Source organism: Lupinus angustifolius, chromosome LG05 (assembly GCF_001865875.1).
Source record: "Lupinus angustifolius cultivar Tanjil chromosome LG05, LupAngTanjil_v1.0, whole genome shotgun sequence".
NCBI lineage: Eukaryota > Viridiplantae > Streptophyta > Magnoliopsida > Fabales > Fabaceae > Lupinus > Lupinus angustifolius.
Genome location: NC_032013.1, coordinates 21133733 through 21156890, shown reverse-complemented (window position 1 = coordinate 21156890; position 23158 = coordinate 21133733). Strand labels below are relative to the sequence as shown.

General features: G+C 34.5%; 1 protein-coding gene across 4 annotated transcripts; it reads left to right on the top strand.

Moving 5' to 3' along the window:
* LOC109348058 (ubiquitin carboxyl-terminal hydrolase 15-like) lies at nt 12266-21271 on the top strand. 4 transcript variants are annotated; one of them, XM_019588257.1, is made up of 14 exons: nt 12266-12412; nt 13446-13858; nt 14392-14812; nt 14914-15358; nt 15467-15627; nt 15751-15839; nt 16600-16685; nt 16806-16968; nt 17248-17371; nt 17518-17675; nt 17809-17893; nt 18714-18926; nt 20133-20194; nt 20422-21271. In XM_019588257.1, exons 2-14 carry the CDS (start codon nt 13572-13574, stop codon nt 21044-21046), a joined length of 2919 nt encoding a protein of 972 aa, XP_019443802.1. In that variant the 5' UTR covers nt 12266-12412; nt 13446-13571; the 3' UTR covers nt 21047-21271. The 4 variants fall into 4 exon arrangements, with proteins under 4 accessions (XP_019443802.1, XP_019443803.1, XP_019443806.1 ...); XM_019588258.1 differs by having other exon boundaries at nt 12275-12412; nt 13435-13858; XM_019588261.1 differs by having other exon boundaries at nt 12345-12366.

The following is a 23158-nucleotide window of genomic DNA, read 5'->3' as shown; positions in this document are numbered from 1 at the left end:
GACTGACAAGCAAGTCGGACAAACGAGCAACCAAACTAAGTTTGTATATCCCACTCACACAAAAATTATAAGATATATAGGCCGGTCACAAGCATGACCCATTTTATCATCTCTATTCTAAATTCATCCTATTTTCTTCTTCTTCAACCCAAGCCGGTACCATTATACCAAAAACCCAAATCCAAACATTAAGAACAATTAAAAACAATATGATTATTCCAAATATATACCTAATCGTTGTTCTCCTCGCTTAAATAAAAATGAATATGATTCCCCACGGGGACAACCTGTCATGCACGACCCAAAGATATTCCACATAGAACCACCACGATTATCATTCTCCATGTTCATCAAGAAGTAATTTATACTAATTCCTAAAGAAGTAGATTGAGTATGTATTTGCAAGATTACAGAATTCAATATTCATTTGGTTTTTTAATAAAGTTGTTAAATTATAAAAGTTAAACTATGAAATACAAATTCCTTGGATATTTAACCAATTATCTAGCCTTAAGTTTAATGTAAAAGCAATTTATACATCATTATCCATTTCTAGAGCAATGATGTATCAAGAAAGATAAACCAGATTCGATACCAAGTTAAACTTCCCAATTAAACTTGGATCTAAGATCAAGAATTCAGTAGCAAGGTAAACTCAAACATTAAACGCAGGATATACTTCCCAAAATGAAATAACTAAATACATTAAAGAATTGAATCCAGAAGTACAAAAGTTAGAGGATTACATATTCAATCCCAAACTGATGAACGGGTAACTCATTCTTGCCATTACAACACTCTTATCATGAGAAATACAAGAAATTTTGAATCTAAAGTCGTTCTCACGACTTCTCTCTTCCTCTCTAGTGTTTCTCTCTCTAAAATCGTGTGGAAAAACTTGGAAAAAGGTTAGATAACCCCATTTGCTTTTCGTAACCGCCTATATCTGTTCCAGACTTCTGATCTCTCGCTCAAGCTAAAGATTCTCGCTCGAGCTAGAGAGCAAATTTCAACATTAAGAAACTCTTCTACCTTGAGCGACAACTATGGCTTGGGCGAGAAATTCAGAGTTTTGAACCTGTATTTCTCGCTTGAGCGAGGTGCTTTCGCTTGGGCAAGACACACACATAAATTTTGACATCAAAAAATGGGAATTGTCGCTTGGGCGAGGGACATGCAGTGATTTAAGCATTTTTCCTTGAATTGTCGCTTGAATGGCAGTCCCCTCGCTTGAGCGATGGACATTCTTCCTGCTTGAGCGAGACTGTGGCTCAGGCGAGGGGTGTAGTATTCAAAAACCCCAAACTTCTCCATTTTCTCCTCTTTTTTATGCTTCTTCTTCTACAATTGACATAAACACATGTAAGTTCATAAACAAGATAAAATTAAACTAAGTTCTTGGGAGTTGTACATTTCATTCACAAAATGACACTTAACAAACTCCCCCAACCTAGAATCTTGCTTGTCCTCAAGCAAAGTAACAAGGCTCAATTCAACTCAGAGGATATGGTTTTTTTTTATAAAATTCATCCAATCATGGCAACATCTAGCATCATTCACTTACTTTTCACAAAGACCTGATTCATGATCAGTCATAGTGATCTAAATTCCAACTGATACAGAATATACATGCAGTTCAATTTCAAACATAATAGCAAGAATAATTACTCAATTCAATCAAAGGAACTCTCTCATGCTCACAGCTAAGTGTTTCATTCGCTTCTTTGCTGGATCCAAACAATTTGACTTTATCTTTCATTTCAGTCAAGCCATGCACACAAGTTTAACCATGGTTCTCAAGGACTTAACATAGAGTTGTAATGAGGCATGACTATAAAAATAATTGGTTTTTCTAGGATACAAAGAGTGAGGTAGATCATTAGTGCATACTTACCTTTCCTTCTTTTGTTCACTCTGAGGTTCACTTTCCAATTTCATGTACTAACTCATTCTTTGTTATTAATCATTTTGGTTCTCCTTCTTCAATTGATTCTTTTCTTTTGAGTCTTCACTTTTTTGCATGATTCATATTTCATTTGATTTTCTTCCAATTCATTTTCTCATGCTTACCATTAACACATGATTGAAGAAGGAGCCTCATTGATTCAATTCCCAACTCAGATACATAAACTCATTTCTATTGCCCAACATAATAGTTAAAAACCATATGCACTAATAATCTTTCTCCATAGGTATGAGGCTTGATGTACTTCATTCTGGCTTGGGTGCATGATTTTAAAAAAAAAAATCAACTCAAGAAGGCTACAAGAATTGGGTTAATGATTCATACAGTTTGACTTTCTTTCTGTAGCTTATCTATCATAGACTAGACCTTAATCATCTCCATGTTATTCCATGCTTAATGGTAACAAAAAATCAGGCAAAGTTAACTGATGTAATCCAACAAAGACACTCATTTGTGTTTGGGTGCACTCTATCACCAAGTTGTAGGCCATATTCCTTTGATTAAACTACTCATTATTCAATCTATTCAGTCTATGTCTGATTCAACATTCACATCCTGAAAGCAGTTAAACTCATAACCCTAATCATTTTCAATCACAGGTTTTTAACACTCTTTTCTATTTTTTAAGCATGAAGACATAATTGGACTAAAACAGACACAACTTTATTTTAAACCAGACACAACTTCATTTTAAACCAGACACAACTTCATTGAACTAAAACAATCTTACCGAACTTGATACAAACAAGACTAACATAACAACACATTACACATTCCGACTAAACATACAACCTAAACGTACAACTTATACTACGAAACATAAAATATAAACATAATTAAAACAGAAGAACCAGTTTGTTGTGTTTTCAAGCAATGCTCATCAGAGCATATAATCCTCTTCCTCTTAAATCAGCATCATCCTCAACAGCTCCAGAAGCTTAAGCCTCCTCCGGAAAGGTAGGCTTGACCCCAGGCCATGGAAACCTTTCAGTGAAGTCCTCCGGGCTCATTCAGAAGTGGTTACCCGAATATTGAATCTAATATGCTGCATAAAAAACATTCTGGAGTATAACATGATAATGAAGAACAAAACAACACTAGTAACAAAAAATAAAAAACATGAAAACAATAAAAGCTGAATTGCCTTCCAGGTAGCGCTTGTTTAACGTCATTAGCTCGACGCCTGTTTTTTTATGTGTTATCGAGGTGGATGATTGTGGTGAGCTGCTCGACGTCACCACCCAAGTATGGTTGACCATTTGTCCATTAATTATCTAGCTTATTTGAGATGTTAGATCTTTCAATTCTATCGCTCCATCATTTGCCTTCAGGACTTCAATCAATCTTTGTCCTTCCTTGGGTGATAAAGTGTTGTTGATCACAACCGATTTATTACCTCCATCTTCCATAAATGTATACTTCAAATTTGAAGGCAAAATTTTCAGTTCCAACTTTGGATTTTCAATTTTCTGAAACCTCTCGGTATGCACCTAGCTCTGCTACACACTTCTCAATACTCTTATCATCTTTTGCATTTATACCTTCAGGTGCACCCATCAAAGCTTTCTCTAAAGGACTGCTTTTGTGTAGATATATGTTATTCATCATGTATAGTTCTTCATCGACATCTACTCTGAAACAACATTGTTTACCCTTCGAAAGATGCATGGCTTCAAACACATTGAATTTAACTTCATCGTCTTGTCCTTTGACTTTCAGCTTGCCCTCATCAACATCAATATTCACCCTGACAGTCTTCATGAAAGGTCTGCCCAAAATCAGAGGGACTTCTACATCCTCTTCAATATCCATTATTACAAAATCGACTAGGAAAACTAACTTGTCAACCTTAACCAGGACATCTTCTACAACCCCATAAGGAAGTTTCATTGATCTATCTGTAAGTTGTAGGGTCATCCTTGTAGGTTTGATTCCTAGATCTCCAATCCTCTTCAACATAGACAAAGGCATGAGATTAATGCTGGCACCCAACTCCAGTAGTATCTTCCCCACAGATAATTCTCCAATAGTGACTGGTATTGTGAAGCTTCCCGAATCCTTTGTCTTTTCATGTAAAGACTTCTGAATTATTGCACTACAACCAGCTTCAAGTGTCACTATCTCCTCAGAAAACTTCCTCTTCCTTGTCATCAGATCCTTCATGAACTTGACATAAGTAGGCATTTGTTCCATCACCTCCATGAAAGGTATATTGATCTAAAGGTTCTTGAATATATCCACGAACCTTGTATATTGTCTCTCTTTGTCTTTCTTGGACAAATTCTTGGGATAAGGAAGACTTTCCAGCTATGGAAGTTCCTTCTTTTTCTTCTCACTCTACTCTTTTTTTCTCCCTCAGTTCCTTTCTCTTTGTGCTATTCTTCATTCTCAAAATTCTCCTTATTTGGTATCTCTTTAGACTCACTTTTTACTCCCTCAATTTTTTTTCCTATCAATACTTCCTCCTCTATTATCAAATTCTCACCAACATCCTTGCCAATCACCTTTCCACTCCTGGTAGTAATGGCTTGGCAATATTCCTTGGGATTAGTTTGAGTGTTGGCTGAAAATTGTTGGCGATCTGAATACTGCTCTAACATCTGTTTCGCCAATTAACCCACTTGTTTTTCCAAATTTATAATAGATGCTTCTGTATTATTCTTATTTGTCATTGAAACTTGCATGAAATTTTCTAGAGTGTCTTCCAATTTGGTTAGTCTTTCATGCATTCGTGGATGTTGTCCCTGTTGGAATGGTTGCTGAAATGGTGGATTTCTGTTTGATGGCCCTGCTTCTAGTCTCCAACCATAATTCTGGTTCTGATTTCCTCTCCAACCCTACGAGAATTAATTGTTGTATGAAGAGTTATTGGGGAAGTTTCTCTGACGAGGATGATTATTCACGTATTGAACATCTTCATCTTGATTGTTGCTAGGCATAGAACAACGATTAGTTGCATGATCACCCCCATAGAATTCACATCATAACACTTGTTGATGAACTAAAGGAGTTTGTACCACATTTAGCTGTTGAGGCAGCTTTGACATCTGTTTAGTGGGTGCCTCAATATGTTGTGTTAGAATCTTATTCTGAGTCATAATAACATCAGAAGTGTTCAAATCTAACACCCCCTTTTCTGTATTGTCCTCCTATTGTGTTGAGCTTTCCTATCTGTTGAAGATAAAGCAGTTATAATCCTGGTGGATTGCTCAACATCAACAACCATCATAGTGTCACCTGTTGCGACATCTAGTATCATCTTTGTCTCAGGTTTCAAACCATTACAAAATATATTCAGCCGGTCCACATCTTCGAATCCATGGTTGGGACATTTCCTCAACAACATATGGAAACGTTCCCAAGCCTCATAGAATGCCTCTTTTGTACCTTGTCTGAATGTTGAGACCTCAAACTTGGCGGGCACATATCTAGTTGGTGGGAAAAATCTTGTTAGAAACTTGGATTCCAAACCACTCCAATTGGTTAAGCTTTGGGTAAGGTGAGATTTAAGTCATTCCCTAGCTTCATCAAGGAGAGAAAATGGAAAGAGCATCATATATGCAACTTCCCTCTCATTATCATTGTAACCCATGGTCGCCACCAACTCATAAAAATTATCTAGATGAGCATACGAATCTTCATAATCTTTCCCCATAAACTGGTGAGCACTGACCAAATTCAAAATATGTGGGCTTGATCTGCATTGTTCTTTCGGTATGTGGAATGATAATGCTTGAATAGTATTGCGGACATTGGTACATAGCATAGTCACCTAACGCCCTCCTTGGAGGATTAGGCCACTCATTATTCCTAGTGGCATCATTTGTATTCTCCATTTTTCTAATTGAGGCTCTAATATTGTTGATTGTTCAAAGCTATACTATGCTTCCTGATTACCCTACTTCCTCTTCTCCTTTTCCTTCTTTCGATTACTCTTGGCTGACTTCTCAATTTCTGGATTAAACTTTAATTGTTCTCCAGTAGCCTAACCTCGCAAAAAGTATAAATAAGAAGACTACAACAAAGGTTGGCACAAATGTTAATTATACTACAAAAAAAATAATTATTTACAATACTCAATAAACTTAGTATAGAACTAATATAAATCGCTCATAGCTCCCCGACAGCGACGCCAGAAACTTTTTGATATTTTTGGTACGACAAGTGAATCGTATCGTCCAGTAACAAAATCTGATAAATACCAGGATATCATCCTCAGACACTACACCAAATTTTGTATTTTGTGGAGGTTTTTGTGCGGAGGTTATTGAAACCTCCACAAATAAATCAAAAAGGCGGACCATGCAATTAACTAAATGGATAGTGGAGGTTTTTATTTAATTAATGGAGGTTCTCAACCTCCACTATCAATTTCCCATTACAAAACCTAATCAGCAAACCCCAATACATAGTAAACCCCAATACATAGCAAACCTAATTTGTGGACTCCCTTCCTCTTTCCATCTCCTTCTTCCATCTCCTCGTTGTTGATCCACGCGTAGGTGACCTCCATCTTTGATTTTCCGGCACTGTTTTGGTACATACTATCTCTATTATTTTTCAATCTAAATCTGTGATTTTCTCTTCTTCAATCCATTGATCCACGCAGCTTCTTTATATATATATTCACAAACATATATATATATATATATATATATATATAAATAAATAAAGAAGTTGTGCAATAGCTCAATGCTTTGGCAGAAGCTTATTAGCTTGTTGAAGCCAACCTTCACTTCGTGTATATATGTGAATATTATTCAAGCTATGTTACGAGTCCAGTCATTTTTATTTTGAATGTTATAGTTAGATTTAGCAATTATGCTTTATGAAACATGTTATCTATATTTTTCAATGTAGATATTTGTGATTACTAAATCTCTAATTATTGCATACTAAACATATATAGTAGTACTTATCAGTAATGAAATGTGTTTTAGCCAGGAGAATAAAATGTGTACTAATCATATAACTTTTGTAATCTGCTCTATTATGCTTTAATTTACATGCTTAATGCTTAAGTGTTCTTCGGTTGCCTTATGTTTTGTTTTACTTTGCAAATGGAGTATTGGCGAGTGGTTATTTTAGTTTGGTATATGGATTCTGTAGCTATCACAGGCAGTGGAGGATATCTGTGACAAAAATGTAAGTTCTTGTTTTTTAAGTATTAGCCCGATACCTAGTGTTCTGGTATGCTAGTGAATTTGATGATGGACAATAGCATTGAAGTGAAGTATTTTTCAAATTTAAGTACATATGTTTTCTAGTTAAATAGTGCAAGCTACTGGTAATTTTAGTAACTTTTGTGGAAACAAATGGCGCTCTATATGATTATGTGAAAGGCTGTGAAGTTGTAGGCTGTAGTAACTAGTAAGAACATAATGTAATGTTATTAAAAGATATTAAGAATGATAGTACTAAATTATTGACATAAAACATGCCCATTATTTTGTTAATAGACATGATTTTTATGTGATAACTTCATTATAGTTGATCTCTCCTTATGAAATTAAGACTTAATTCTTGTAATCCTAAAGGAGGAAAGAATGTTGCAAATGCAAAAAAAATTCTATGAAAATAAGTCAGGTCTTATAAAGAAAAAAATACTTGCCAGAAGCCATGAAAAAGAGTTGGAGCACAATTTTTAGGAGATTAAACAAAAATATTCACACTTGTTTGGTGGTTTACTTAGCCAATTAAGCTAACTCATGAGAAGACTAACTTTTAATTCTTATATGTGAGGAAATTTCATTGAATATGGACAAATGAGAAAATAAAATGAAGTTTTCATATGAGAAAGGTAAACCTCTGTATGTAGTAGTAGAAGGGTATCCTTCCCAAAAATTATAAAATATACCCACAAATATTCCACTTATAAATTACTACAAATATTCCACTTATAAATTACTACAAATATTCCAATTATAAATTACCCTTAACAAACATCCTTCTACCAAACACTACTATCATACATGGCTTCCATATGTTCTCTAAATATGATCTCCTCCCTCAGACTCTCTAACCCAAGTTCTATTTCTCCTTCTCAAACCCACAACCAAGTAGGTTCTGCTTTCTTTCAATCCTTCTCAACCAAAAGTTTAAATTTGTCAACTACCCATCAAGTATCTACAAGCAAAAGATGTTCCAATAACACCACAGCCACATCATTCTTCTCCAATAATAAACCCAAGAAGCATCAAGATTCTTCAAAACCAAGTAAGCACTTCTTAGATCCTTTTGCTGGATATACTTTAGGTTGTATAAAAACCATTTAAATGACTTATTACCTTATGTGAAAATCATTACATTTTATTTAATAGAATCAAAGTTTTAACAGACTAAATCATCAAGAGTGTCCTCACTTTAGACACATGTTAATCTTATTTCGTAACATATAGCATTTGAACAAATAAAAAATGTGAAAGAACATCTTCTATCTTATTTTGTTTGGTTTTTGTCTAATATGTATATTTTCTGCCAGCAATTTTCAATATTGATTATTCTAATTCGGTTTTCACCATGGCAGGAAAGTGACATAGATTCTTTATCATTTAATTCTTTTTATTGGCAGGAAAGTGACATAGATTTTTTATCATTTAATTCTCAATATTTGTAGCATATATGTATTGCAATAAAATGCATGAACTAATTGGTACATAACAGAGGATGAGACCAAAGAAAGTGAAAGATATAATATATTTACATTCATATAGGTGTTTATTTTCAAGAGTTAACAATCTAACATCTCACCTGATATTCTATTTTATTGTTATAGACTCGGAAAGAGTTGTCAAGCAAATTAAGGTCAAAGTTAGAGAAGTAAATAACTTACCTATCGGGCTATGCATCATTGTGGATTTTGATGAGCAAGGTGCAATCTATGGTGATGCGCAAGGCTTTCTTGCTGGATTTTTAGGAACTTTGGCATCTGATTGCAAGTTGTTTCCAATAGATTATGATAAGTGGTCTGGTGGACGTAGTGGTATACCTTCTACTTATTTTACAGAGTACTTTGATACAATCATAAAGGTATAACAATTATATATGTGTATAACAATTATATGTAAAATTGATATTGACAAATTCATGTCACTTTTTGGAAGCCTCGCTTTTGTTTTAGGACTAGTGAACACATTTCAAAATGATATTGCAAACTTAGTATTGGGAGAAAATGGTGTGCAAGTAGGCAAAGATTATGGGATGAGTTCTCTGATCCAGCGAAGACTAGAGATGAAATCATAAAAAATGTGGAGGTTAAAAACCTCCATAAATAAACCGCTACAAATATGTAGATACTAGAGGTTTTTTAAAATCTCCGCAAAATGCTTCTAGCGGTCATAACTGTGGAGATTTATGAAACCTCCGCTAGTTACATTGTGGAGGTTAAAAACCTCCTCTAATCGCAAAAAAAACCTCCACTAAATACAAAATCTATTGTAGTGAGAGAGCAGAGTGGATTTATACTAATTCCTAAAGAAGTAGATCGAGTATGTATTTATAAGATTTGAGATTTTAATATTCATTTGGTTTTTGAATAAAGTTGTTAAATTGTAAAAGTTAAACTATGAAATTAAATAAGTTGGGATTGAAGCTCATCTTTATTTCCTTTTGCAATCCTTAGATTCAATTCCGTATAACTTGTGAAGTTACAGATCTTGATGCACATTTTCTTCGAATCGTTTGTATCAATTCCTTGAGTACAAAATTCTTAGTTAATTACTCAAATACAAATTCCTTGGATATTTAACCAATTATTTAGCCTTAAGTTTAATGTAAAAGTAATTCATACATCATTGTTCATTCCTAGAGCAATGATGTATCAAGGAAGATAAACTAGATTCGATGTCAAGTTCAACTTCCCAGTTAAACTTTGATCTAAGATCAAGAATTCAGTAGCAATGTAAACTCAAGCATTTAACGCGGGATATACTTCCCAAAATCAAATAATTGAATACATTAAAGAATTGAATCCAGAAGTACAAAAGTTAGAAGATTATATTTTCAATTCCAACACTAAAAAATTAGACACTCATTCTTGCCATTACAACACTCTTATCATAAGAAATACAAGAAATTTTGGATCTAAAGTCGTTCCCACGACTTCTCTCTTCCTCTCTAGTGTTTCTCTCTCTAAAATCATGTGAAAAAATTTGGAAAATGGTTAGATAACCCCCCTTTGCTTTTCGTAACCGCCTATATCTATTTCAGACTTCTGGTCTCTCGCTCAAGCTAGAGATTCTCACTCGAGCGAGAGAGCAAATTTCAGCATTACGAAACTCTTCTAGCTTGAGCGACAACTATGGCTTGGGCGAGAAATGCAGAGTTTTGAACTTGTATTTCTTGCTTGAGAGAGGTGCTCTCGCTTGGGCGAGACACACATAAATTTTGACATCCAAAAGTGAGAATTGTCGCTTGAGAGACAATCCCTTGCTTGGGTGAGGGACATGTAGTGATTTAAGCCTTTTTTCTTGAATTGTCGCTTGGGCGATGAACATTCTTCTTGCTTGGGCGAGGCTGTGGCTCAGGCGAGGGTGCAATGTTCAAAAACCTCAAACTTCTCATTTTTCTCCTCTTTTTTCATGGTTCTTCTTCTGCAATTGACATAAACACATGTAAGTTCTTAAACAAGACAAAATTAAACTAAGTTCTTGGGAGTTGTACACAATTTGCATCATGACTGCACACTAAGTGTCCCAAAATCATATACATTTTATTCACAAAATGGTACTTGACACAAACCCAGTGTTTTAAATTACATTTATGATAATTGTTGTGGTTATTATGATTGCGGTCGTTGCCATATGGATTGCGGCCGTTGCCATGTGGATTTTTTGTGATTAGAAAAATATTTTTGAATTTAATGTGACATAATTCAACTCAAATGTAGTCCACTTCGGTTGAGTTGTGGTCTAATACAGTCACATTATTATAATTCAGTGTCACAACATAATTACAGTATAATAGATTATAGCGGTCATCGCAACTACAATACTGGAACCACATTATTGCAACCACATTACATTACATGAATCAGTTTACAATTTGAATCAATGTTCAATTATAACAACACACTTTATAGGTTCATGTTCGAGTTAGATAACATCATTCTTAATTATCATTCTGGAAAAACCTAACCCAGTAAACTTGAGTTTGTACCATTTTGATTTGAAGTTTGGATGAGGTAACAAATGCTTTTATTTATTTACCCACCACTATTCTGTCTATTCATGCTCTTGTACACTTTCCTTTGAATGGACCACATCAATAAACCACTAATACTTATATGCCATAAAAAATACTAGTACTTATATGCCATAAAAAATACTAGTACTTATATGCCAAAAAAATACTAGTACTTATTTGGTGTATAAAAACATGCTATTTATGTTTTAAATTAGATTAGATTTTTCCCTCTATATCTTATAAACACTTTAACTAGTAAATAGACCTTGTCATCCACGCCACACTAGGATAGTAGAAACCTAATATTTAAGTTAGATATTGTAGGAGTTTTTTTATATTATAAGCTTAACATTCATAATTCATTCTTGTTAATTGTCACTTACTATTTATAGAGATTAATATTGTAGGAGTTTTTTTGTTAATATGCATGAATAGTGCATGATATTTATAAGGTTGGTTTAGTGATATAAGACTTCACTAAAAAAGATTAGTTTAAATATTCAATTCATAAAAATAACACTTATAAAGAAAGATAGTCACACATCCTAACAAATATTAATTCATTATCTATAAAGTAAAAGACTATTTAATCTAATAATTTTTGAAAAATGTAAGCACTATTTAATCTAAGAGAAAGTAATACAAATAAATAAAATAATAATGCATTATATATAAATATTTATCTCTATAATACATGCATATTAGACTTTCATATTTAATAATAATGTAGAAATTATTGTCATGTTCTGACCTCTTAGATTTATTAATATCTTTCTCAATTTCCAACTTTGTTACCACTGACATTGTAATATTCGGAGCAAAAGAACTGTCACGGCTCTCTCTCACATCACATGTCTCAGTCAAAAAGTTAGAATATTTTAATATTTATTTTCATCACCATTCAAAATTCTCATCTCTGACCAACAATTATGCTCTTATTAATGCATCACCCGTACACGTGGCTTCAATAAAAAATCATTTGGAACATCATCCACACGGGTCCCATCTTACGAGAAACACCGTTCTCATATCCAACGGCTCAAACTCACTCCGTACGCCACGTGTACGCTTCTGATTGATTTTGTGTCTAAGTATTTACAACACTGTAGAAAAACCTTCAACGTTAAAGAAAAGGTGTACAAGGGGTTTCAAGTTTTGAAGTGAAGAAGGTTTTTGAAGAATCAAGGAATCTATTGAAGTGTGAAGAGATTAGAGAGGTGAAGTGTTTGTGGGTTTTGCTCAGATTTATTTTATGTGGTGAAGGTATGTTCAAAGTTTCCAACTTGGCATTGCTATGCTTGTATTGTGTTGTACTTTGTACTTGAACTTGAATCTCATATTGGGAAAAAATGCTTTACCTTTTCTGGGTTTTCTCTCATTTATATGAAAAGCTTAGTTTTTTATTTTTTATTTATTTTTGTGTGGAACCATTGAGTTAGATTTGTGTATTTAGAAAGGAAAAAAATTAAATTTTTAGAGTGGTTCATTAGTTTTCTTTCGTTGAAAGCATCTTTTAGGTGGATTGCTTTGTCATATTTTGTTGAATTTGGAAGTTTTTCTTAAATGGGTGTTTGTTGAATATAAAATTGGAGCTGTGGGCACACTAATGGAAGAGGTTTTGGTTTTTTAATTATATGGCTATTGCTTTGTTCTATGCAATCATTGGTCTTTCACTGTTGACTTATTTTGAGTTGGTGAGATGGTATTTAAATAGTTGCATTTGTTTTGTTGAACTGGTGGGTAAACATTACAGTTATGTTGATGACAATTGTCTCCTATTTTTTGTTGAAATTGGAAACTGTTTTTCCTTTTCTCCCATCAAATCTGAAACTCAAGCAAATTATTCTGGCACTACATATACAATGAACAAACATTTTTTGTGTGTGTATGTGGCAACCCTGATAAATTAGTTATTTCTGTGAAAGAATAAGCAAACCAGGATTGTATTAGGTTATATGATTATGAGGTAGGTGGTTAGGTTACTTAAAGAAGAATCATAGCTAACAGGTTTCACTTGGCTTACCTTTTTGAGCTAAGTAATCAAGTATCATTAATCGAAAGTTTGACTTTTATGTTTTCCGAAAGAAACATGCAAGCTTGAGGCCTGTCTTAAATGTACAGGAAATACTGCACTCTTACTGTCTATGATAAAGTGCTTCTGTAAAAATTATAAATGTAATTCATTTTGTAAGTAAATGTCTAATGGAAGTACAGAAAATTCATGGATTTAAGCACTTGATTTGTTATTAGGAAGCACTGGTCCTCAAAAATAATTTAAGTAGCAGGAACTTGACAGGTGGGCCATGATTTATGCTGCACTTGAATTTGCTGGTTGCCGAGATGCCATTAGCTTTGATTTTAGGTGATCAAATTCCGGTTAGTGATTTGGGGGGAAACTGGACATGAGTATGCTGGTGGGGATATGCTCGAACCGCGTGAATCTGATATACCTGTCCTGTTTCTGTTCCTGGTTGTACTTCCATTGGTTGCTTACATCTTGCTTGGAAAATGGAGTGATACTACTAAGAAGAGAGATAGGATAACTTTGCTTGCCCAGTTGGCTGCTGAAGAAGCTCTGAGATCGGAAGAAATGGCTGTTCCTGATGTAATTCCTATGGTATCCTCTCCAAAGAGTGAACTTCCTCTGTGTGCCAGGTGCTCCGCTCCAGCGAAAACTCGCTGCTCCAGATGCAAGTGTGTTAGATATTGGTAATTCTTTTAAACTAATTTTAGCTGCTAATCCATTTTCTCCTCCCTTCAGTTTTTTAAGTACATTTATGTGGAAACTTGCCTTGGATACTTACGACAGTATTTGCCTAAGGGCAAATGTCTATGAACTAGTTGTGAATTTTTACTACTGTTTGCCAAATGAGAAGTGCACGACCCTAGGAATTTTGCTAAATAAATGTTCTGAAATATGTTTTAGATAGGTTGTCTTCTTACTTCTTGGCAATTGCTAATTCAGTATCTTTGTTTCCCAATCTAATCTGCTTCTATAGTTTTTATTTCTCTATGATGTCATGCTTTGTTAGAGTTTTCAAGGGTTTAAATAGTAGGAATGAAGTGGAACTAGAGAATCTTGTTGTCTTTTTCCCTTTTTTGTGCTGGATATTGGTTTTGGAAGAATGGGCTATGACAAGGCTCCTCTCTTATCTGTATGATTTTCTTCTACATTATTGAGGAAAATGTTTCTGTTTGGCCTTGAATTATTTTTCAAAATTTGAGCTGTAAGTGGTTTGCAGCTCTGGAAATTGTCAAATAATTCATTGGAGGCAAATTCACAAGCACGAATGCAAGCAACTGGAAACTGATAAATCAGGCTCATTCCCTCTGGCTGTTTCAGTTGACGAATTCAGTCATGGGAATGGCTTTTATGACCATTTGGGCAGCCAGTTATTTGGTCGTAATTCGAAGCAGACTTTAAGGGAGAGTTCAGCCTTGGATAATTTGATCCACCCTCTAACTGGTCATGACGCTTCTGCTACAGCAGATTTCCCCCCTCTAAATAACTCTGAAGTCTCAACTTTTGAGAGAAGGACTTCCTTTAAATCCAACCGTGGAACACAAAGAAGAGACAATGAATCTAGTCGCGAATCTTCTGAGTATAAGGCTACCAGTTCTCCCTCTTCAAGTGTGGTATCAAAGGAGGCATTTACGAGAAAGGTTTACTTGTTTTACTTTGATATCCAACTGGAATATATTTATAAACTAATCAATATTAAATCCCTGGGAATGATGCTAACCACTAAACTGTTGCTGCACAGTCAAGAAATAATGACTATTCTATATCGGAGGAAGACATTTCAAAGAAGGTCAATGCCGGTGGCAGTGGTGTTTACTTTTACGGACAAGATGTTTCAAGAAGCACAACCCTTGAGGATTGTAACCATCAAAGTACGTATGGAAATGCATTTATACCAAGAAACAACTATGGGTGCTCAAGTGCAGGAAACAATGATGAAAATGCAGATGAATGTGACACAGACATCCATACCAATGGAGGAAATGTAGTCAAAGGGGGAAATTGTTATTCTGATGAAGCAGCACAATGCTCTTCTGAAACGACAGTTAAAGGAAGTGTGAAGGCTAAAAAGGCATCACACCCTCTCAAAATCAAAAGTTCTAAATCGCCAAAGTCAACATCAAAGATGTCAACAGACCTTTGTTGCCCAGAAATAGATAAGAAAGGGAAAGCTGCAGATGAACCAAGTTAGTATTGTCTTAATATCGATGAGTTTTACGATTTCAGTTCACTGTCAATTCTATATTAAGGTATTATATTTTTGTCATCAGAATTCTTCTATTTTCGTTGTGCAGAAGTCTTTGAAGTCAGAGATGCCATCCCATTACATGCTTCCCATGGGGTTGCAAGCACTGGATTTATGAAAATGATTGGCTTGAGGAAATCAACAAAACTTACAGCACCAGTCTCGTCAGAAGTTAGTGGAGTAAGGTTTAAGAAGATAAAGAAGATGAAGGTTGGTTTGATGTAGATGCATACAAATTTAACTTTCTTTTCGTAGTCGAAAAGGAGATATCTACAGACATTAGAAATTGATTGATGCCCTTGGTAACTAATTACTGTCTTGATAATGTCTCAGATGTTGTTTCCTTATGAGGAGTTTGTAAAGATTTTTCAGAGTGAAGTATTTGGCTTATGTCCCAGGGGCCTTCTAAATTGTGGTAACAGGTAATACAAGCGCAATCCACTGAATGTTAGAATTGTGATAAAATAGAAAGAAATGTTGATTATTTTGTTGAAAAATTAACAGATATCAACTGTTGTCAAGTTGTGCTGTACCTTAAGAAACAGCTAGCAATTTATTGTTTTATAGCTGTTTCCTTATGGAATGTTTTGTTTGGTGTTTTCGGAGAATGCTGGGTTTTCCCTAGGCACTTGGACCAATTTTTAGTGACTACCTTACTGGTTTTGGGAGAAGGAATGAAGCCAAGTTCTTCTGGCGATGTGCAATCTATGCCACTATTTGGTGTATTTGGTTGGAGTGTATTTCTCGCATCTTTAAGGTTATTTTTTTGGATGAGCAGCTCCTTTGGGACAAGATTCGTCATTTGGTGTAAAGCCCATGGTCTTTTTAAATTGTTTTCTTACAAAAATGTTGATATGACAACATTTGTACTGGATCAGCCACAATGCAACCACAGTTAATTTAAAAGTTTGGTTATCCTTTATACTGTTCTCCAGTGTTTTTCACCTACACAATTGTGCTTTGATGTGCCCAATGTTGTGGTCGCATCAAGTGATGCTCCCAGTATTTATGTCGCAGGTTTTAACAATGTGTGGTTGTTAATTCTGTAAAAAGATGTTTGTTCAAATTTGCAAAGTGAGCCCCATTTTCAGTTCAATACAAACTTATGGGAAATCTGTTCATCAATCTGTTTTAGTATATTCTGAATAATTGTTAATATTTTTCTTTTTCTATATTTTGCAGTTGCTATGCGAATGCTGTCTTGCAGTGCTTAACTTCTACAAAGCCTCTTGTCGTCTATTTGTTTTGCAGATCACATTCAAAATCCTGTATTTCCATTCTCTCTCCATCTTTTTACTGAAACAAGAGTGTCAAGACTCAATTAGCTTTCAAGACATATGTTTTTATAACTATCTGCTTCTAATTCTTTTATTTTTATTGAGTGCCAGGTTGCGCTAGAGATTGGTGTCTCATGTGCGAGTTAGAGCAACACATAATGACTTTGAGAGAAAATGGGGCTCCTCTATCTCCTAGTAGGATACTTTGGCATATGCGGAGCATTAATCGCCACATGGGTGATGGAAGTCAGGAAGATGCCCATGAATTTTTGAGGTCTTCTGAGATTATCTTGCTAATTTATCTTTGGAATTATTAGGGCTGTTTATTACTGTTTTTCTTTTTCAGTTCTTAAAAGCATAAAGCTGTTTTTTTAAACTGAAACCAAACATGCCCCTAATTTTTATAGATACCCTGTTTTCTCTCTGAACATCTCTCTCTATCTCAAATTACTTTCCTTTATAAGTTTTTATAATTCTATACCGAGTCTGAAATATTGGCGAGATTATTTGAAACTTATGCTTTGCCAATGTTAAATTAAATGTTTTTATATAGGCTTCTAATTGCGTCAATGCAATCTATATGCTTGGAGGGACTTGGTGGTGAGAAAAAGGTTGATCCTAGACTACAAGAAACAACTTTTATACAACATACTTTTGGTGGTCGTCTTCAGTCCAAGGTTTGCATCAGATGCTTCATTTCCTTCTCTTTTATTTTATTTTTCTCCCTTGGGCTCTAAAGTCTTAGATATTAGTGTCGCTATTTTTTGATTTGCATAGATATTTTTGCATTTGTTTGATGGCATAGTGAAATCTAATGTCTCAGGTTAAGTGTTTAAATTGCAATCACGAGTCTGAAAGGTATGAAAACATTATGGACCTAACATTGGAGATATTGGGTTGGGTTGAGTCACTGGAAGACGCACTGACTCAGTTTACTTCCCCTGAAGATTTGGATGGTGAAAATATGTACAGATGTGGAAGGTTTGATGATCTTTTTCTGTCATAATTATATGTAGTTTACTTATAATCAGAGGACATGTGAAAAATAGAATAACAAATCGTTAGAGTTTTCGCTTCTAATTGAGAAATTATCGCTCTATGCATTTTGAACTAGGTGCACTTCATATGTTCGAGCTAGAAAGCAACTGAACATACATGAGGCTCCTAACATCCTCACTGTTGTTTTAAAGAGATTTCAGGTATCTTGTATGGCTGTTCTCTATTCTACTTTGTGGTTCCTCAATTGCTATGCTTGATCTTATTGTCTTGCGAGTTGTTCTTATTGGTATTTATGACTCAAGTGTGTGTTACAGTTATTGACGAGGACATGGATTGAATTGTAAATATTTAGCTAGTTGTTGATGTGGTGAAGTGACATTGCAATAGTCTATGACTGATGATAAAGCAAAAGTGTTAGTAATATTGGATTCAAGAACTTCTTAGTTGTATAGATTGACTTTGCCCTTCACCCGTTCTTTACTTTCTAGCATAATTACTTGAAATGTGGTATGGGTACATGATTTGTCACTTGTGATTATAATAGAAGACTTTCCTTATGATGAATCTGGCATGCACTACTGTGAATTTCGTTGTTGAGTGATTCTGTTAACTTGGTTTCTGAGATGGGTGATTTTTGGCATGCTCAACATGCAAAGAATTTGTTGGAGGGGGCATCTTAAATTAAATGTTACCAATAAATAACAAATAGTTCTCGTCATGAAGAACTTCACACTTATTTTGACCATCGGCAACATATTGCGAGCTTATTTGCTTTCAGAAACTCAATCACTCAATGTCTAGTTCATTGTATCCAGCAGTCTTTAATTATCTCATGTTTTTAATTCTGCGGTTTTGAATTTACAGTATGTTAGGATTCTCCGATAAGCGGGAGAGGTCGAGTTATTGATGTGAGATGGATCCACAAAAAGGGTCCTTTTATATACATGATATGTTTCGAATTTCTTCATTTTCCATGTATTGACCCATTGGAATATATTGTTTCTGGTTGTGTATCATCAGGAAGGAAGGTATGGGAAAATTAACAAGTGCATAACTTTTCCTGAAATGTTGGATATGATTCCTTTTATGACTGGGACGGGTGATCTTCCTCCACTTTACATGCTTTATGCCGTCGTTGTGCACCTGGACACGCTAAATGCATCTTTCTCTGGACATTATATTTCGTATGTGAAAGATCTGCAAGGCAACTGGTACAGGATAGATGATACTGAGGTAAATTTGTTACCTTGTTTGCACTCTTTGCAAGTAATTGCCTAATTGGTAATCGACTTTTTAGTAACTGTTTTTGTTGCATAATATTTTGTATTCACATCTTAAATATATTGTGGAGATTAAAATGTAGGAGAGTAACCCTCACGAGTAAATTGAATTAATTAATCACAATCTCCATGAAGCAGTTAGATGAACTTGTCACTATTAATACTTTCCTTCAAGTTTGTGTCTACTTGGTGCCAACTTTTCAATTTATCTCATTTGGCCACTGCAGGGTTATATTTTGTGGCATAGCAGATTTTCTAGATGCTTGATTTTGTCTTTTATAATAAGTATACTCATAGGATGAGGAATGAATGCATTAGAGAGAAAGTTGAGGTAGCTCCTACTATAGAAAAGATGACAATCTCAGCTTAGGGGGTTATGTGTGAACTGTGGAGAAAACCCTCAAGACCTGTTGAAGCCTCAGTAGCGAGAGTAAATCAGATGTAACCCAATTATTAGACGTTGGGGGAGCCCAAGTGAATTGTAGGCAAAACCATTAAAGATGGATTTAGATGTCTATGGACGTAATTTACGATAGAACATTATGCTGTCATTTGATACATATAACCGACCCCAACTGATACATATGCTTAGTTTTGGCATGATAAAATATGTTATGTGATTGGAGGAACTCTCAAGAGTGAGACTATAAATGATTATTTTGGTTGTAATGCGGTTGAAATTCTTAATTTTATTCACATTTTCCATGACTGGTGTGACTCTGACTTTTGGGTTTGTTTTGTCACAAGGCTGGATACTTATTTCTTATTGTTTACTCAAGCCAAGTTAATGCTTATTCGACACATACAGAAGAGTTTCATTTTGCATTCACCTTCTGTTATTTTTTCCCTCCAAATGTGTCCTGTAAATATTACTTCCATATATAGGGAAATGAATACATGGTACATACATATTTTTAATCATATTATTCACTTTTCATACACTGAAACCCTGGTGCATTTTAATTTGCTTGAGAGAAACTCTCCCAGCCCTAATGGATTTGATAAACATATCTATTTACAGCAGTTGCATATGCTGTTTTTTTATTCTAATCATTGAAGATATCAACAACAAATCAAGGAATATCAATACATACTAATTTTGCTTGAGTTTTTATAGTTTCATTGAGTTTTAATTACCCAGATTTTGCTCTATTAACAGGTTCTGCCAGTGCTGATTGATCAAGTGATGTCAGAAGGAGCCTATATCTTATTCTACTTGAGGTAGAGATTTAGTTGCTGTTACAGTTGTTTGTATTCCAAAATCTTTCAGTAAATTGGCTTTTTACATATTTATCATCCTTCGAGGATCAACATTTTCACCTATTTCTTTCATGTAGCTCATATCTGATCTAATTAAGGAAAGTATAATTTTCATCTGTCAGTGTATCTTTATATTTTGCATGCTGTATATATGTTTCCTTAGGCTTTAACTGTATAATTGTTCATAGGTCTTGCCCTCGCCCTCCGTTAGAACTTACTGGGAAAGTCATGCAGCAATCAGTTCCCGAATCTTCAAAACACTACCCAGTGGAAGTGCAGAAGCCATCTAAATCAGGACATAGCAGACATGAAAGTCACTTTATAGTCCCTGAACTTTCACCAATTGCCAGACCTACTCACATCAGCAACACCTATAATGGCGGCTACCTTAGAAGAAGTGCTGCCAATAGAAACGCCCTGCCAGTAACACAAACATATGCGGAAAGCATCCGCCCTGAGTTTTCAGATGCCACATCAAGTGATTGGTCCATTTTCACAAGCTCAGACGATGGTTCTTTCACAACCGAGAGCACCCGGGACTCCTTCAGTACTGTTGATTATGGTGATTCTTGCAATATGGATCCAATTTCATCCATCTTCAATTATTCCAGAGAAAACTCCTACAACAAGTTTTCATATAGTAGACCACTAACCAGGTTCTTACCTCAAAAGGGTCATATTGAGAAAGTACAAAGAATTGATCAGTCTAAAAAGGGCACCAATTCTTCAATTGAGTATCTATCAAATGGTAATTGTGGCATGTATGTACATTATGGAAGCAACCCTCTAAGTGGTATTACTAGGACTTCTTAGTTTTAAACCTTTTGGAATCCTAACTGGTTGAACTTATGGTTTAGGATGGTGTAGGTGCTATTGCTATGCCTCAAAGTTTTCAATATTTAGTTGATAGAGGCATATAGCTCTTTCAAGCACAAATGTATTTTTACTTTTTAACTTTTAATTTTATTGATAATTGTAAAGATGGCTGCAATGTTCCTTTGGTTATTAATCTATTAATTTAATCCATGAAAGCCCTTTCTTTAAACCAGTACAAATGTACTTTTACTTCTGATTTGCATCTTGAATGCCTTATATATTTGCCTCAGTCTTACAACACAGATAATAAAGATATGCAAAAACTAGTGTCTCAAACTAAAGTTAGGATAATAAATAAATAGTCTTGGGAATATATTATTTGCCAAGGTTGCTATGTTGGGAGTTTTCTCTGTTGTCTTTCAGCATTTAGTTCCATGTAGAGCATATGAAGTAAAAAAAAAAAGGCATGCACATTGTTTGATTTAGAAAAGAGAATAAAATATTTATGGAGATAACTTATTTCCTTAAACCAGTAAAAGTATGTTATATGTATTGTTTTGTTTTAAAAAATGAGTAAATATGACACATGTTATGATTTTAATGGTTGAAAGAGATAACTTATCTCCTTATACTATAAGATACTTTATTCTCTTTGGAAAATAAATTCAATTAACACTAATTTCTTATGTAATTCAAGAGTGTACTACACAAACTATAATCTGCATATATGTGGTAAGTGTTTTTGTTGTCAATAACGAGTGAAAAATAGAAGTCTCACTTTAGATAGGATGAGATAAGTGCAAGAATTTATAAATGACAAAATTCATAAAATCATTTTCTCAAGAGTTTTGATTCAAGATATAGTGTTCCACATGTTAATGCATATGTGGGTTGGGACTTAGTTAGGTTCCATACCTTTTATCTTTCATCCTGGTAATTCTGAACCAATATCTTCATGGAGAATTAGCCATATACATATATATTCTTATGGAAGTTTAATATGTAAGCAATGTTAGTATAATATTATTTAATTGATTTGAATTATTTTTTTTGAAGAGTAAATGATAATTAAATATCTATGGTGTATAATACAATAACAATGTATTAAACTCATACATTTTTTATTTTCTAATCATGTGACAGTATACAAAACTCAAATTTTTTACCTATCTATTTATATTCTTTCTTTAAAGCACCTATTTTTGTGGTAAAGGAACTTGAAAAAATTCAAAGACTTTTCCTTTGGGGAAGGGGGAGATAAGTAAAAGTATCCACCGGGTGAGTTGGAAGAAAGTGTGTTGACCGAGTAGGGGGTTAGGAATTAAAAATATGCTTTTGTTTAATCTTACTCTTCTAGGCAAATGAAGATGGAGAATGTTGTTGGAGAGATTCTATTTGGGTGAAAGTGTTAAGGTCTAGATACAGGGATGAAGTTTTTTTATAATTGTGGTTTGGCGACCATGATTTTTTGAAGGGGGGCTCATCTTGATAAAAGTGTTAAGGTTTAGATACAGAGTTAACATTGGTTGGTTGGGGAGGGTATTGGAAGGAGTTTGAGTTCTGGGTATTCCACTAAATTTTGGATATATCTTTGGATGGGGGGATTTACTTAAAACTCTTTTTAAGATTGTTTCAGGCGACTATGGACAAAAATGCATCTATTAGCTCTTTTAATGAATGAAGAAATGGTGTATGGTTTTGGAATCTTAAATGGAGAAGGAATTTGTTCCATTGGAAACAAGAGGAAGTTGTCAAACTTTTAAAAGTTATTGAAGTTGCAAGACTTGAACAAGATGCTACAGATGACTGAAATTGGATGCATGACAAAGGAGGTCAATACTCGCTAGTAATGCTTATCAGGTGCTTCTTTAGGAGAGCGTTACTTGTGACAATGACTTCTTTAGTCTTTTATAGTCATTAAATGTACCATCAAAGATGATATGTATGCCTGGAGAATTGTTGTGGAGGGTGTCCCAACAAAATTGAACCTTGTTCACCGAGGAATTTTAGGAACTCAAGACCCACCATTATGTGTTCTTTGTGGTTTGGTGGATGAATCAACAAATCACTTGTTTTTCTCTTGTCCTAAATCCTATTTGTTTGGCAAAA